The sequence below is a fragment of the Rhinoraja longicauda genome, chromosome 17 (genome assembly GCF_053455715.1).
Source record: "Rhinoraja longicauda isolate Sanriku21f chromosome 17, sRhiLon1.1, whole genome shotgun sequence".
NCBI lineage: Eukaryota > Metazoa > Chordata > Chondrichthyes > Rajiformes > Arhynchobatidae > Rhinoraja > Rhinoraja longicauda.
The window spans coordinates 40,184,593-40,201,928 of record NC_135969.1 but is presented as its reverse complement, the minus strand read 5'-3'; the positions used below and the strand labels follow the sequence as shown (position 1 = coordinate 40,201,928).

Below are 17,336 nucleotides of genomic sequence, written 5' to 3'. Positions count from 1 at the left end.
GCTGGTTAGCACGCAACAAAAGCTTCTCACTGTACCTCGGTGCACGTGACAATAAACTGAAACTGATCTGAATCATATTTGGATGAGTTGGTAAATCTGGAAAAAAAACAAAATGCGACACATTTGGAGAAAAAACAAAAATAGTAACTCAGAATCAAATCACAGAGAAAATGATGAGAAATCTGTTCACACTGCGGCCGATGAAGAGGCCATTCCTCGATCGCTGGTCAGCAAAATGCATGAATAATTCTTGCAAAGTGCCTGTGTCTTTGGAACTTGAGGAAATGGAGACCCTTGGTGTTCCGTGCTGGCACAATGTCCTTTCAGCTTTGCTGTTTGCTGTGAGCTTGAGTGGGTGCAAGTCTCCCCCATGTTTTTTGTCTCGAAAAGGAATGAGAGGAATTTACTAAACTCTCCACCCCCTGCTAATTGGTCTGTTTTTATCTGATTGTTCACCCGATCGGTCTTTCAGGAGATTAAATGGCTCCAGGTGAGTTGGGAGTGTCTACCTGTGCAAAGTATCGGGAATCTCACCCACCTAGGTGCTGCGGGCGGGATAGTCCTGGCGGCCTTTACCCAATCACGTTATTCTTTCTTTTTATACTTGCGCGAGTTCAGTAAAGTCGTGAAATAGTTGCTCCCGGGCTCAAGCCCGTAATGGATCGGCACAACAGCAACAAAGAGACCCGGGTTCGATCCTGACTACGGGTGCTGTCTGCATGGAGATTGCACATTCTCCCTGTGACCCGCGTGGGTTTTCCCCGGTTTCCTCCCACTCTTTACTCCAAAGATGTACGCGTTTGTCGGTTAATTGGCGTTGGTAAATTGTAAATTGTCCCTAGTGTGTGTGGGATATGGGAACTCTGACCAGCACGAACTAGGTGGACCAAAGGGCCTGTTTCCGCATTGTGCCTCCAAAGTCTAAAAGACCCACTGAGTTACTCCAGCACTCTCTGTCTTATTTGTTGGAATTGTAAATTGTTCCTAATGCGTGTAGGATAGTAAATTGGGTACGGGGATCGCTGGTCGGTGCGGACTCGGTGGGCCGAAGGGCCTGTTTCCGCGCGGTATCTCCAAACAAAAAGACTATAGGACAGGTTCCACAACATTGGGCAAGGTGGAGATTAAAATGTCATGTCAGCACACTAGAGGGTGCTCTTCTCTCGTGGGAGTTCTGACAAATTATTAAAATATCGTTCAAAATGTTTTGAGCTCCGACAGGCTCTGCTATATTTGTCCTGGGAATGTACAACACTGATGTGGGATGCCAAGTGTGCATCCATCCATTTCCCACCATGTCATGTTTACAAGTTTACAAACTAGTGTGCGGTCTTGATCTCCCACCTACCTACCTCATTGCAGGACTTTGAACTCCTGCAATGTCATACTTTGCATTAAATGTTGTGCATTTTATTCTTTATCTGTGCACTGTGGACAGCCTAATTGGATTCATGTATAATCCTTTCTTCGGTTCAGTTTATTGTCACGTGCGCTGAGGTAGAATGAAAAGCTTTTGTTGCGTGCTAACCAGTGCTAACCAGTCAGCCGAAAGACAATCCTTTACAAACAAAGGAGTTATGGGGGGAAGGCGGGAGAATGGGGTTGAGAGGGAAAGCCAGATCAGCCATGATTGAATGGCGGAGTAGACTTGATGGGCTGAATGGCCTAATTCCTCTCCTATCACTTATAAACAAAGCTTCTCAATAATAAACTAACTTAAACAAAATGGAACTAAACTAAACAAGTGGAGATTTCTTTTCTTTTTCTAAGATAGAGTCATACAGTAGAGACTTTAGATAATAATCCTCGTCCACGTATAATAATATTATAAATAATTAACAAAATATTGTAAGTTACCGTACAAGGACACTTTCAGTCCTAATTAATATTCAGAAGAATCACAAAGATTTATAGGATTATGAGCCCCCACCAGGTTTAGTAAACCAGGGTAGACATTAAAAGCTGGAGTAACTCAGCGGGACAGGCAGCATCTCTGGAGAGAAGGAATGGGTGACGCTTCGGGTCGAGACCCTCCTTCAGACTGTGAACCAGTTTTACTAAACCAGGTTTAGGTTAAGTAAACCTTTAATAAATGAGACTGAAAACTGAGCTGAATATTGGTGACCACTAGCATGAAGTCTAAAGTGAGTAACAATGTTTGAGAAATGAAAACTATTAAAGCAAACATTAAAAAACTTTATTCATATCGTTCTTCCTCAGACACGGGACCAGAAAAATGTCACTTGACTTGAGATTTTGAGAGATACAGCGCGGAAACAGGCCCTTCGGCCCACCGAGTCCGCGCCGACCAGCGATCCCCGCACACTAACACTATCCTACACACACCAGGGACAATTTTACAACTCAGCGAAGCCAATTAACCTACAAACCTGTACGTCTTTGATGTGTGGGAGGAAACCCGAGAACCCGGAGAAAACCCACGCGGTCACAGGAAGAACGTAGAAACTCCAGAAAGACAGCATCTGTGGTCAGGATCGAACCTGGGTCTCTGGCGCTGTAAGGCAGCAACTCTACTGCTGCGCCATAATGCCGCCCTAAGACAGAGTGTTGTGGAATTGGTGAGTTATCATCACCGCCAAGTTGTTGGGAAGTCCATTATATTAGGTACTGGTGCAATGATGGAACAAGTTGTGCATCTGGGAAATCATTTGTGAAGTTCGGCCAACAATATTGGATTGCAGGGCACATTGATTATGTAAAATTTGTGGTGGTCCACTCACGACCGTGAATGTAACCATGTTACAATTGATTGATTGAAAGATACAGCATGGAAACAGGTCCTTCAGCCCACCGAGTCATCAGTTAATAACTTCTGTGGCAATGAATTCCACAGGTTCACCATATTCAAGCAGATCACACTTCTACAAATGATCACCCCACGTCTACAAATGACCACCCCAATTTTTACTTAAACTATTTCAGGCTGAGAAGTCTAAAGTCTGAAGAAGGGTCTCGACCCGAAACGTCACCTTTTCCTTTTCTCCAGAGATGCTGCCTGACCCGCTGAGTTACTCCAGCGCTCTGTGTCTATCTTCAGATTGAGAGTGTCACTGCCTCTCCTTGAAATTTATTTCTGTGTGAAGAACACCAAAGTGGTCGGTTTATCAATGATCTGAATTTAACGAGCCAACTTTCAACCAACCTGTATGCCGGTGAATCACAAACCTCCCTCGTCCCAATAGCGCTGATTTTAAATTTCTCTTGTTATTATTGATGTTTTACAGGCTTAGGGAACTATATTGTTAATGCCAAACATTCTTATGGTTTAGATGTGGGAATCTGGCTCGAAAGCAGTGAACTGTACATAATTAGTGTACAGGATTTGTAAAGCTCAGCAGTAAATCTCGCATACCAGTGGACATGGTCATGTGATCCTCTCGGTTGTAGTTTCTTATAACATTTTTGTTGCCTCAGAGTTTAGTACAGTTTAGTTCAGAGATACAGTGCGGAAATAGGCCCATCGGCCCACCGTGCCCGCGCCGTTCAGCGATCCCCGTACACTAACACTATCCTATACACACACTAGGGACAATTTACAATCTTTACCGAAGCCAATTAACCCTACAGACCTGTACGTCTTTGGAGTGTGGGAGGAAACCGGAGCACCCGGGGAAAACCCACGCAGGTCACGGGGAAAACGTACAAACTCCATACAGGCAGCACCCGTAGTCAGGATCGAACCCGGGTCTCTGGCGCTGTAAGGCAGTAACTCTACCGCTGCGCCACCGTGCCAACAGAATAAGTTGTTCCAAGTTATATCTGGGTGTCAGTTACATCAAACAAAAGCTGGGTTATTTTTTCTTCAACAGCTCAGGTTTAAAGGAAATTGGGAAATCGAAATGTTAAGAATGTGTGTGCACTAAATTGTAATACATTTCACCGTTGTATTGGAGTCACGGACTCGAGAACTATTGTTGTAATTAACAGGTGAGGTGTGGGATTTGCCAATGATGGGGTTTATCCCTCACCTGTAACTCAGCAGGTCAGGCAGCATCTCTGGAGGACAGGTGGCAGGTAATAGATGGACACAGGAGAGAGGGTTTATGTGCACGCACATTTTTTTAGCATTTTGATTTCCCAATTACCTTTAAACCTGAGCTTAAACCTAAAGAAAAAATAAATCGGTTTTTGTTTGGTATAAATGAAACCCGGATATAACTTGGAACAACTAATTCAGTTCGTTGGCATGTAGGTGCAGCGGTAGAGTTGCTGCCTTACAGCGCCAGAGACCCGAATTCGATCCTGGCTACGGTGCTGTCTGTACGGAGTTTGTACGTTCTCTCCGTCACCTGCGTGGGATAAACCCCCTCTCCTGTGTCCATCTATCACCTGCCACCTATCCTCCAGAGATGCTGCCTGACCTGCTGAGTTACTCCAGCACTTTGTGCTTCTTTTTTTCTAAACCAGCATTGGCAGTTCCTTGCGATTTCATAAATAAACACATGCATGAAACAAGCCAAAACCAGTTGCCTCCTAAATTATTCTCTTTGCATTGTCTACTAAGAAATGTGGGTGGCACGGTGGCGTAACAGAAGAGCTGCTGCCTTACAGCGCCAGAGACCCGGGTTCGATCCCGACTACGGGTGCTGTCTGTACGGAGTTTGTACGTTCTCCCCGTGACCTGCGTGGGTTTCCTTCAGGTGCTCCAGTTTCCTCCCACACTCCAAAGACGTACAGGTTTGTAAGTTAACTGGCCTGGTGTAAAAATGTAGGGCATGGACAGGGTCTGGAGGGTGTTTTGGGTCAGAATTCTCCTTCTCCCTCATCTCTTCCAGTCTGAAGAAAGGTCCCAACCCGAAATATTACCTGTCCCTGCCCTCCAGAGATGCTGCATGACACACTGAGTTACTGCAAGACTTTTGTTTTCTGCTAAGTTTGGTCATGCTTGAGGTTCATTTACGTTTTAGTTCGGTTTAAATGCAGCGTGGAAACAGGCCCTTCGGCCCATTGAGTCTCTGCCAACCACTGATCAACCGTACACTTGTTCTACCTCCTACACACGTGGGGCAATTTACAGTGGCCAATCAACCTACAAATCTGCACGTCTTCGAGATGTGGAAGGAACACAGAGCACCCGGAGAAAACCCACACAGTCACTGGGAGAACGTACAAACTCCATACAGACAGCACCTTTCGTCAGGATCGAACCCAGGTCTCTGGCGTTTTGAGACAGCAACTCTACCACTGCGCCACCGTGCCGACCTTTGTGCTTTCCTCTTCTCTTCTATTAACTATTCTGCTTCAATCCAGCTTGTACTGGAGCCTACCAGGGAGAAGGCAATTCTGGATTTAGTGTTGTGTAATGATCCTGATCTGATAAGGGGACTAGAGGTAAAAGAGCCATTAGGAGGCAGTGATCACAACATGATAAGTTTTACTCTGCAAGTGGAAAGGCAGAAGGGAAAATCGGAAGTGTCAGTATTACAGTATAGCAAAGGGGATTACAGAGGTATGAGGCAGGAGCTGGCCAAAATTGACTGGAAGGAGGCCCTAGCAGGGAAGACGGTAGAACAGCAATGGCAGGTATTCCTGGGAATAATGCAGAGGTTGCAGGATCAATTTATTCCAAAGAGGTGGAAAGACTCTAAGGGGAGTAAGAGACACCTGTGGCTGACAAGGGAAGTCAGGGACAGCATAAAAATAAAGGAGAGGAAGTATAACATAGCAAAGAAGTGTGGGAAGACAGAGGATTGGGACTCTTTTAAAGAGCAACAAAAGTTAACTAAAAAGGCAATACGGGGAGAAAAGATGAGGTACGAGGGTAAACTAGCTAATAATATAAAGGAGGATAGTAAAAGTTTTTTTAGGTACGTGAAGAGGAAAAAAATAGTCAAGGCAAATGTGGGTCCCTTGAAGACAGAAACAGGGGAATTTATTATGGGGAACAAAGAAATGGCAGACGAGTTAAACCGTTACTTTGGATCTGTCTTCACTGAGGAAGATACACACAATCTCCCAAATGTTCTAGGGGCCGGAGAGCCTAGGCTGATGGAGGAACTGAAGGAAATCCACATTAGGCAGGAAATGGTTTTGGGTAGACTGATGGGACTGAAGGCTGATAAATCCCCAGGGCCTGATGGTCTCCATCCCAGGGTACTTAAGGAGGTGGCTCTAGAAATAGTGGAAGCATTGGAGATCATTTTTCAATGTTCTATAGATTCAGGATCAGTTCCTGTGGATTGGAGGATAGCAAATGTTATCCCACTTTTTAAGAAAGGAGGGAGAGAGAAAACGGGTAATTATAGACCAGTTAGTCTGACATCAGTGGTGGGGAAGATGCTGGAGTCAATTATAAAAGACGAAATTGCTGAGCATTTGGATAGCAGTAACAGGATCATTCCGAGTCAGCATGGATTTACGAAGGGGAAATCATGCTTGACAAATCTACTGGAATTTTTTGAGGATGTAACTAGGAAAATTGACAGGGGAGAGTCAGTGGATGTGGTGTACCTCGACTTTCAGAAAGCCTTCGACAAGGTCCCACATAGGAGATTAGTGGGCAAAATTAGGGCACATGGTATTGGGCGTAGGGTACTGACATGGATAGAAAATTGGTTGACAGACAGAAAGCAAAGAGTGGGGATAAATGGGGCCCTTTCGGAATGGCAGGCAGTGACCAGTGGGGTACCGCAAGGTTCGGTGCTGGGACCCCAGCTATTTACGATATACATTAATGACTTAGACGAAGGGATTAAAAGTACCATTAGCAAATTTGCAGATGATACTAAGCTGGGGGGTAGTGTGAATTGTGAGGAAGATGCAATAAGGCTGCAGGGTGACTTGGACAGGTTGTGTGAGTGGGCGGATACATGGCAGATGCAGTTTAATGTAGATAAGTGTGAGGTTATTCACTTTGGAAGTAAGAATAGAAAGGCAGATTATTATCTGAATGGTGTCAAGTTAGGAGGAGGGGGAGTTCAACGAGATCTGGGTGTCCTAGTGCATCAGTCAATGAAAGGAAGCATGCAGGTACAGCAGGCAGTGAAGAAAGCCAATGGAATGTTGGCCTTCGTAACAAGAGGAGTTGAGTATAGGAGCAAAGAGGTCCTTCTACAGTTGTACCGGGCCCTGGTGAGACCGCACCTGGAGTACTGTGTGCAGTTTTGGTCTCCAAATTTGAGGAAGGATGTTCTTGCTATGGAGGGCGTGCAGCGTAGGTTCACTAGGTTGATTCCCGGAATGGCGGGACTGTCGTATGTTGAAAGGCTGGAGCGATTGGGCTTGTATACACTGGAATTTAGAAGGATGAGGGGCGATCTTATTGAAACATATAAGATAATTAGGGGATTGGACACATTAGAGGCAGGAAACATGTTCCCAATGTTGGGAAAGTCCAGAACAAGGGGCCACAGTTTAAGAATAAGGGGTAGGCCATTTAGAACGGAGATGAGGAAGAACTTTTTCAGTCAGAGAGTGGTGAAGGTGTGGAATTCTCTGCCTCAGAAGGCAGTGGAGGCCAGTTCGTTGGATGCTTTCAAGAGAGAGCTGGATAGAGCTCTTAAGGATAGCGGAGTGAGGGGGTATGGGGAGAAGGCAGGAACGGGGTACTGATTGAGAGTGATCAGCCATGATCGCATTGAATGGCGGTGCTGGCTCGAAGGGCTGAATGGCCTACTCCTGCACCTATTGTCTATTGTCTATTGTCTATTGTCCCCACGATTAATCGTTTCTAACTACTGGATTATTATCCTTCACGAACACACGCACACACTCAGTTCTCTGAGCCTTGCTTTGCAACTTAGAAACCCACATCCATGAATTATTCTCTATGAAAAAGTACCAAGGCAAAAAAGACAATGTCCATTTGAAGTTCTTGACAGTCCATCTGTGGATCCATTTAATTTAGATAATAAATTCCGGAGTAACTCAGCGGGACAGGCAGCATCTCTGGAGACAATAGACAATAGGTGCAGGAGTAGGCCATTCAGCCCTTCGAGCCAGCACCGCCATTCAATGTGATCATGGCTGATCATTCTCAATCAGTACCCCCGTTCCTGCCTTCTCCCCATACCCCCTGACTCCACTATCCTTAAGAGCTCTATCTAGCTCTCTCTTGAATGCATTCAGAGAATTGGCCTTCTGAGGCAGAGAATTCCAGAAGGAATGGGTGACGTTTCGGGTCGAGACCCTTCTTCGGGCTGAGAAATGTGGAATGGGATCATGGCTAGCTGAGGGGAAGGTGACAATGAGGCATACAGTTCGTACATTTGAATCGGGAGGACAGGGAAGCTAGTCGGTGAACTAGGATGGGGGAGAGAGGGAGAGCAAGGGTTACTGGAAGTTAGAGGGGTCAATATTCGTATGAAGCCCTTTTGATTTGGCTGCTCAGGATGTTCCCATTCTCTCTCATCTCCCCAGAGCTCTCTCCTTTGTGGCAGTAAGTAAACTTAATTGGTTTTACCAATTGAAAAGGAAAGGAAGTGAATGCAGAGGAACGAGAGCACCAGATGCAGAATGCAAGACATGGGCAGTGACTCGGACTCAGTCGAAAACATTAAACGTGCGTCGCACTAATACAACAAGGTTATCTCCAGCTCCATGAAGGTCATTAAAAACTAAGAATTAGAAACAAAATGTCCACAATACGAAGTCTTATATAAGCAAAACTCTTGTTTCTACTTTTTACTTTCGACAACAACAGAAAAAGCCCAAGTACTGAAAAATCTTCGGCAGAATTTAGCACAAAGCGACCCTAAAATGAAGTTAAACAGGAAGTTTAACTTTGGAAGTGGTAATTATATACCAGGAAAGATAATGAATGGGAAAGTGCATCACAAACATGTCATTAGAAGTGCTTTAAGTCTGTTTCCTCTTTACGCTTCTATTAGCTGGTGGAGGAGGTACACACATTCGAAAGACAGCAACCAGCCCTGATCTTGTGAGATATACCAAATGCAGGGAGATGCTGATCACTGTTACATCTTTATCTTGCTTCAGCTCTTTTCCCGTTCTTTGTGCCATTAAGCTTAGTTGCATATACTGTAACTGAAGACCTGCTTTAAGGACAGAAACCTATGAAACAATGAACATAATATCGAAGATAGACACAAAATGTTGGTATTTATTCACAAAAATGCTGGAGTAACTCAGCGGGTCAGCCAGCATCTCAGGAGAGAAGGAATGGCTGACGTTTCGGGTCGAGACCCTTCTTCAGTCTCGACCCGAAACGTCACCCATTCCTTCTCTCCTGAGATGCTGCCTGACCCGCTGAGTTACTCCAGCATTTTGTGAATAAATACCTTCGATTTGTACCAGCATCTGCAGTTATTTTCTTATGACACAAAATGCTGGGGTAACTCACAGCGGGTCAGGCAGCATCTCCAGAGAGAAGGAAATGCTTCCAAGATGACGCCCAACCCAGGCGACTCTATGCGTGCCAGCCACAGAAGCAGATCTACGATCACATATTACAATCGCTCCACACTCTTAAATCCCTCTATGCACTGTAAATGGCTCGATTGTAATTATGTATTGTCTTTCCTCTGACTCGTTAGCACCCAAACCGAACTGAACTAGGTCTAAAGAAGGGTCTCGACCTGAAACGTCACCCATTCCTTCTCTCCAGAGATGCTTCCTGTCCTGCTGAGTTACTCCAGCACTTTGTGTCTATCTTTGAACTAGGTGACGTTTCGGGTCGAGACCCTTCTTCAGATTGAGAGTCAGCGAAGAGGGAAACGAGAGATTTGAAAAAGTACAAAGAACAAGGGCCGCGACCTGAAACGTCACCCATTCCTTCTCTCCGGAGATGCTGCCTGACCCGCTGAGTTACTCCAGCATTTTGTGTCTACCAGCATCTGCAGTTCCTTCCTAGACAAACTATCTGGTTGCACATGACAGTCGTAAAACAATCGTTCTTAAATTGCAGACATTAAATCTAACTTACATTAAGTTAATTTCCGATTTTAAAAAAAACATTGAAGATATTTTTTTCTAAAAATATCGGGGCACTCACCTTTCCAGGCTCACACTCTGTGCCGTCAGCCCAGGGCATATGCTGTGTCCGGCAGCCTCTCTGGAGTCCTTCAGTACTTGTACACCAAAGACGTCTGCATTGTGTCTACAAAGCACAAACAAAATCTCTGTAAAGTCTGCTTTGCCACTCTCCATCTTCACAGGATAGATAGAGAGATGGATGGATGGATGGGTGGGTGGGTGCGTGGATGGATGGGTGGGTGGATGGATGGATGGGTGGGTGGATGGATGGATGGGTGGGTGGATGGATGGATGGATGGATGGATGGATGGATGGATGGATGGATGGGTGGGTGATGGATGGATAGATGGGTGGACGGATGGATGGGTGGGTGGGTGGGTGGATGGATGGATGGGTGGGTGGGTGGGTGGATGGATGGATGGGTGGGTGGGTGGGTGGATGGGTGGGTGGATGGATGGATGGATGGATGGATGGATGGATGGATGGATGGATGGATGGATGGATGGATGGATGGATGGATGGATGGATGGATGGATGGATGGATAGATGGATGGGTGGGTGGATGGGTGGGTGGGTGGGTGGGTGGATGGATGGGTGGGTGGGTGGGTGGGTGGGTGGATGGATGGATGGATAGATGGATGGATGGGTGGATGGGTGGGTGGGTGGGTAGGTGGGTAGGTGGGTAGGTGGGTGGATAGATAGATAGCTAGATAGATATTGTTAGTCCCAACTTCCATACTCAATACACTTCCCAAAGATAATAGAGCAGAGCAAGATAGACCACTCGACCCTAAAAACCGTAGCACGTCACGGCGCCATTTTAGTAGGCAGAAACTTGCAGAAGCATTTAAAAAGAAAAATAACAAAAATCTGTGAATTGATAGATGAGATATATTCTGCATTTTAATGGTATCATCATCCATACTGTTCCCCCAAAACACTGATTACACTGGCGGGTTTTGCTTACTAAAATGGCGGACGTTACGCTCCTTTGCGTACTACACTTCAGTATAGGCGATTTCGACGGAGTGGTCCATCTTGCTCCTCTAGTATCTGAAGAAGGGGGTCGACCCGAAAAGTCACCCATTCCTTCTCCCCAAGATGCTGCCTGACCTGCTGAGTTACTCCAGCATTTTGTGATACCTCGGACTATCCTTGCTCGGACTTTGCTGGCTTTACCTTGCACTAAACATTATTCCCTTATCATGCATCTATACACTGTAAATGGCTCTGTTGTAATCATGTATTGTCTTTCCGTTGACTGGTTAGCACGCAACAAAAGCTTTGCACTGTACCTCGGTACACGTGACAATAAACTAAACTGAACTGAATTGAATATGAATTAATGAACAAAATTTAGTTCAATGTGAAATTCTATTTCGAATTGATCTCTTTAGATTAACGTTAACTGTATACTTCTAAAAATGTTACAAAATTATTGGAAGATTACAATCATTTCTACAATCACATTCAATAAAGACAGGGAAAAATTAAAGACATTGCATGCTAATAACGTACATGGAAAATAGAACATTTTCTATTAAAGGACGGGAACAGTCCCTTCAGCACACAATGTCTATGGTGAACGTAGGCACCATGATTTTAGTTTTTAGTTCAGAGATACAGCATAGAAGCAGGCCCTTCGGCCCACCGAGTCTGCACCGACCAGCGTTTGACATCACTGGGCCTGTACTCGCTGGAGTTTAGAGAATGAGGAAACATACTAAATAGTGAAAGGCTTGGATAGGGTGGATGTGGAGAGGATGTTTCCACTAGTGGGAGAGTCTAGGACTAGAGGTCATAGCCTCAGAATTAAAGGACGATATTTGAGGAGGAATTTCTGAAGTCGGAGGGTGATGGATCTGTGGAATTCTTTGCCACAGAAGGCTGTGGAGGCCAATGGATATTTTTTAAGGAAGAGATAGAGAGATTCTTGATTAGTACGGGTGTCAGGGGTTATGGGGAGAAGGCAGGAGAATGAGGTTAGGAGGGAGAGATTGATCAGCCATGATTGAATGGCCTAATTCTGATCCTATCACTTATGACCTGGTGACCTTATGAACCCCGCACATTAACACTATCCGACACACACTAGGTACATTTTTTTACATTTATACCAAGCCAATTAGCCTACAAACCTGTACGTCTTTGGAGTGGGGGAGGAAACCGGAGCACCCGGAGAAAAGCCACGCAGGTCACGGGGAGAACGTACAAACTCCGTACAGACAGCACCCGTGGTCAGGATCGAACCTGGGTCTCTGGCGCTGTAAGGCAGCAGCTCTGATGTCCAAGAGCAACTCTTATCTCAAACACCCATGATCCTTGCCTGACTTACCATGTAAGGACACACCTGAGACCCAGAGCCAAAAATCAATTCACATTGTTTGTCCACGTTGTATATCTGACCAGGAAGCTGATGAGGGAGTGTATACGTTCTGGTTACAGGTTCATCAAGTAAACATTCAGCATATCCTGTGCTAAAAGGAAACGAAGGGTAAGAAAAATATCCAACCATTCCAACATCTCTCTTCCGAAAATCTTTACAAAACCAACTTGATGGGTTTGATAGATTTGATGGTAGTCACTTGCCCATTAAATGGAAATGAATTTTTGGCAAATCAGATCATTCTTTACTGAATTTTAATTAAATGCACATATGAAAACTACCGGTAGATACAAGGAGTTGCAGATGCTGCTTCACCAAGGAAAGACACAAAGTGCTGGAGTAACTCAGCAGGTCAGGCAGCATCTCTGGAGAACATGGATGGGTGACGTTTCGGGTCGGGACCCTTCTTCAGACAGACAGAAGAAAGGTCCCAACCTGTAACGTCGCCCTTCCGTGCTCACCTGAGATTTTGCCTGACCCGCTGCGTTACTCCAGCACTTTGTATCTTCTTTTGTAAACCATCATTTGCAGTTCCTTGTTTCTACATTTCAAGTTTCAGAATAGTTGTCACCACAATCTGAAAGGATGAAGTTCACATTAAGCACTTTACTTTACTTTAGAGATGCAGCGCGGAAACAGGCCCTTCGGCCCACCGAGTCCGCGCGACCAGCGATCGCTAGCACTATCCTACACACTAGGGACAATTTACAATTTAACCCAAGCCAAATAACCTGCAAACCTGCACGTCTTTGGAGTGCGGGAGGAAACCGCGGATCCTGGAGAAAACCCACGCGGTCACGGGGAGAACGTGCAAACTCCGTTACAGACAGCACCCGCAGTCAGGATGGAACCCTGGTGCTGTGAGGCAGCAAGTCTACCGCTGCGCCACCGTGCCGCCCTGGCTCCCAATGACAAACCATACACAGTTCAACTTAAGACATGATGAAATACCAACGTACTCTAAAAAGTTCGTAACGTATCTCCTGCTACATTTGGACCACAGCCAAGGGTTGGTATAGTAGTTCAGTGTTGGCGCCATCACATGCTGCTGGTTTTTGCCTCCATCCTCTTTGCATTTATTACTGTCGTCGTGAGGCATATTAAACCTGGATGAAAATGAAAAAAAAAGACCGTCCGTTAAAGATCGATTTTACATTCACGGTTTTTCTGCCTTTTGTTTCAATGCACATTGCATCACACAACTGCCCAGAAACTGGGTTAGCACGCAACGCAAGCTTTTAACCGTAACACGGTACACGTGACAATAAACTGAACTGGGTCCTTTACTTCAAGGCAGAACATCCATTAAACCGATTTAACTAGGGTTAGATTGAAGATGGACACAAAGCGCTGGAGTAACTCAGGCGGCACGGTGGCGCAGCGGTAGAGTTGCTACCTCACAGCGCCAGATACCCGGGTTTGATCCCGACTACGGGTGCTGTCTGTACGGAGTTTGTACGTTCTCCCCACGACCTGCGTGGGTTTCCTCCGGGTTCTATATCATTAAAGTGCAAATGTTCTCTGGTGAGGCACAGGGCTACCACTCATAAGAGGTCTTACCACTAACTCTTATTAAGGCTTTAGTGGAATCAAGTTTGGTAAATACCCTGGTGTACCTTGTGCCCACGTTTACTACAGCATGAGATTTAGGATTAGATTTCTAAACTGGGCAGCAGGGTGGTGGAGTTGGTAGAGTTGCTGCCTTAGAAACATTGAAACATAGAAAATAGGTGCAGGAGGAGGCCATCCGACCCTTTGAGCCAGCACCGCCATTCATTGTGGTCATGACTGATCGTCCACAATCAATAACCTGTGCCTGCCTTCTCCCCATATCCCTTGATTCCACTAGCCCTTAGAGCTCTATCTAACTTATGGCGCCAGAGACCCAGATTTGATCCAGACTACGGGTGCTGTCTGTACGGAGTTTGTACGTTCTCTCCATGACCGTGTGGGTTTCCTCCGGGTGCTCCAGTTTCCTCCCACACTCTGAAGACGTACAAGTTTGTAGGTTAATTGGCTTTGGTAAAAATTGGAAATTGTCCCTCGTGTGTTGGATAATGCTAGTGTTCAGGGTGACCGCTGGTTGGCACGGACCCGGTGGGCCGAAGGGCCTGTTTCCGCTCTGTATCTCTAAAGTGTTGGGCAGCATTTCTGGAAAACATGGACAGGTGACGTTTCAGGTCGGGACCCTTCTTCAGACCCCAAAACGTCACCTGTCCATTTTCTCCAAAGATGCTGCCTGACCCGCTGAGTTACTCCAGCATTTTTGTGTCTATCTTTGGTATAAACCAGCATCTGCAGTTCATTTTTATTACAGGGTTAGCCTGCCCTGGGAATAGTTAAACAAATTTAGAAAATTGGTCTGCGCGCAAGAACGGCAACCAAAAAACATTTGGGCAGGTACCGCAACATCATTTAAAAGACATTTGGACAGATACATGGATAAAAAGGATTTAGAGGGATATGGGCCAAATTCAGGCGGGTGGGACTAGTGTAGATGGGGCACCTTGGTCAGCGTGGGCTAGTTAGGCAGAAGGGCCTGTTTCCTTTCTGCGTGACTCCATGGCAATTCATCTTAAGGCACCGATGTGTATGTGGTATTGGGAGCACAGAAGGCCACTGGTGGCATGGGGTATGAGAGAGAGGATTGTGTGTGGAGTGCTGATCTTGCCCTTCTCCATCTCTCCACTAGGCTGACACAAACTGAAATACCACCATCCCTAAACACCTTCCCTCTGTCACTAGGGTTGCCAACTGTCCCGTATTAGCTGGGATATCCCGTACGGTTTGTCCCGTACGGGACTGCCCTTGTCCCGTATTAGGCCCGGGGGGCGCTGTAGGCCCGGACACTGTAGGACCGGGGGGCGCTGTAGGCCCGGACACTGTAGGCCCGGACACTGTAGGACCGGGGGGCACTGTAGGCCCGGACACTGTAGGCCCGGACACTGTAGGACCGGGGGGCACTGTAGGCCCGGACACTGTAGGCCCGGACACTGTAGGCCTGGAGGCCGCCTGACGGAGGTTGCGTAGCAACCCGCCTCCCGGCCCGGGATGGAGCGGGAGCGGGAGCGAGACTGATGGAGCGGGAGCACGTGGCCGTTGGCTGGGTGAGATCACGTGGGGCGCTGGGCGGTGACGCCAACGTTTGTCCCTTATTTGGGAGTGAGGAAGTTGTCAACCTTATCTGTCACTCAGATTGATGGGACTGCATGATGAACTTTGAAACATGGTCTGAGTAGCTCCGGCAAAGCAGTCCCCATCGTTCCCAGATGAACGATTCCTGAATCCCCAAGGATATTCGGTCCCTGAACTATTTACCACAGCTGCACACCATTGTATCGGTTTCCACACGTGCTCCAAAGATGCCCACGTGTGCCTGCTTGGGGTCTTTTGCAGCGGATTGTGGACGTGGCCCTGACCATCGCACAAAAAACCAACCTCCCTTCCACGGACTCCACCTACACCTCGCACTGCCTCGGCAAGGCCAGCAGCATCATCAAGGCCAGTTCATTGGCTATATTTAAGAGGGATTTAGATGCGGCCCGTGTGGCTAAAGGAATCAGGGGGTATGCAGAGAAGGCAGGTACAGGATACTGAGTTGGATGATCAGCCATGATCATATTGAATGGCGGTGCAGGCTCGACGGGCCGAATGGCCTACTCCTGCACCTATTTTCTATGTTTCTATGTTTCTATGACGAGTCGCACCCCGGCCACTCCCTCTTCTCCCCTCTCCCATCGGGCAAAAGGTACAGAAGTGTGAAAATGCACAGCTCCAGATTCAGAGACAGTTTCTTCCACGCTGTTATCAGGCAAATGAACCATCCTACCACAACCAGAGAGCAGTGCTGAACTACAATCTAGGTCTTCAGTGACCATTGGACTATCCTTGATCGCACTTTGCTGGCTTTACCTTGCACTAAACATTAGTCCCTTATCATGTAGCTGTACACTGTAAATGACTCGATTGTAATCGTGTATTGTCTTTCCGCCGACTGGTTGGCACGCAACAAAAGCCTTTCACTGTACCTCGGTACACGTGACAATAAACTAAACTGTAAAACTGGTGGGGCACCAATTTGTGTGGCCAACAGCTTGTGTGTGTATGTGTGTGTGGGGACGTGTGAGTGGGCAGGTAGCACAAGAGAGAGAGAGAGAGAGAGAGAGAGGAGAGCACTGTTCACATATCCGGTGAGGTCATGACATGTTTCTCTGCGTGGTTCCACAATACAAGGATTCACACCCCCGCCTACTTCCTCTTTGGCTCTTCCAGCGTTGGCCTTGACTCACTAGGACACAGGATATCCCTCCCAGCCCTCGCGTCACGCACTGTAGCAGGCCGAGTGTGGCGTGGCGCTCCCTCCCTGCCTCCCCCTGTCCGCGGCAGTCTCTCTCTCTCTCCCCCGAACGGAGACCATTACCCGCGTCAGTGCTGTCCGTTGGGGAATGTCGCCGACTGGCCCGCGCCAGACCGCAGGAGTACGTGCTGAGGGACGCACTGAAGCTCGGTGCAGCCAACGCCAAGGTTCTGTGGGGGAGGACCGCAGTCTAGGGTCCTTCCGCTGCTGGACATTGGGGGGCAGGGTGTGGTGGAGAGAGACGCCCCTCAAACAAGGAAGGGATGTCACCCCCAGGGGCCACAGGAGCGGCAAATGTGGTTCCTCTAAAGACAAGTGGGAACACTATTGAGTAAAACACTATTGAATATATATGAATATATAGCGAATGTTATGTTGGCATTCATAGCGAGGGGATTTGAGTATAGGAGCAGGGAGGTTCTGCTGCAGTTGTACAGGGCATTGGTGAGACCACACCTGGAGTATTGCGTACAGTTTTGGTCTCCTAATCTGAGGAAAGACATTCTTGCCATAGAGGGAGTACAGAGAAGGTTCACCAGATTGATTCCTGGGATGGCAGGACTTTCATATGAAGAAAGACTGGATAGACTCGGCTTGTACTCGCCGGAATTTAGAAGATTGAGGGGGGATCTTATAGAA

At 46.8% G+C, this 17,336-nt stretch overlaps 1 protein-coding gene across 1 annotated transcript in view; it reads right to left on the bottom strand.

Annotated features, from left to right (window-relative positions):
* The window catches only part of adamts9 (ADAM metallopeptidase with thrombospondin type 1 motif, 9), a 205,378-nt gene that overhangs the window by 131,294 nt on the left and 56,748 nt on the right, over positions 1-17,336 (bottom strand). The window contains exons 9-11 of the mRNA XM_078414557.1: positions 13,300-13,446; positions 12,290-12,431; positions 9,974-10,078 (exon numbers count right to left, since the gene is read on the bottom strand). Of these exons, the coding sequence (XP_078270683.1) occupies positions 9,974-10,078; positions 12,290-12,431; positions 13,300-13,446 (394 nt within the window). The remainder of the gene's footprint in view (positions 1-9,973; positions 10,079-12,289; positions 12,432-13,299; positions 13,447-17,336) is intronic.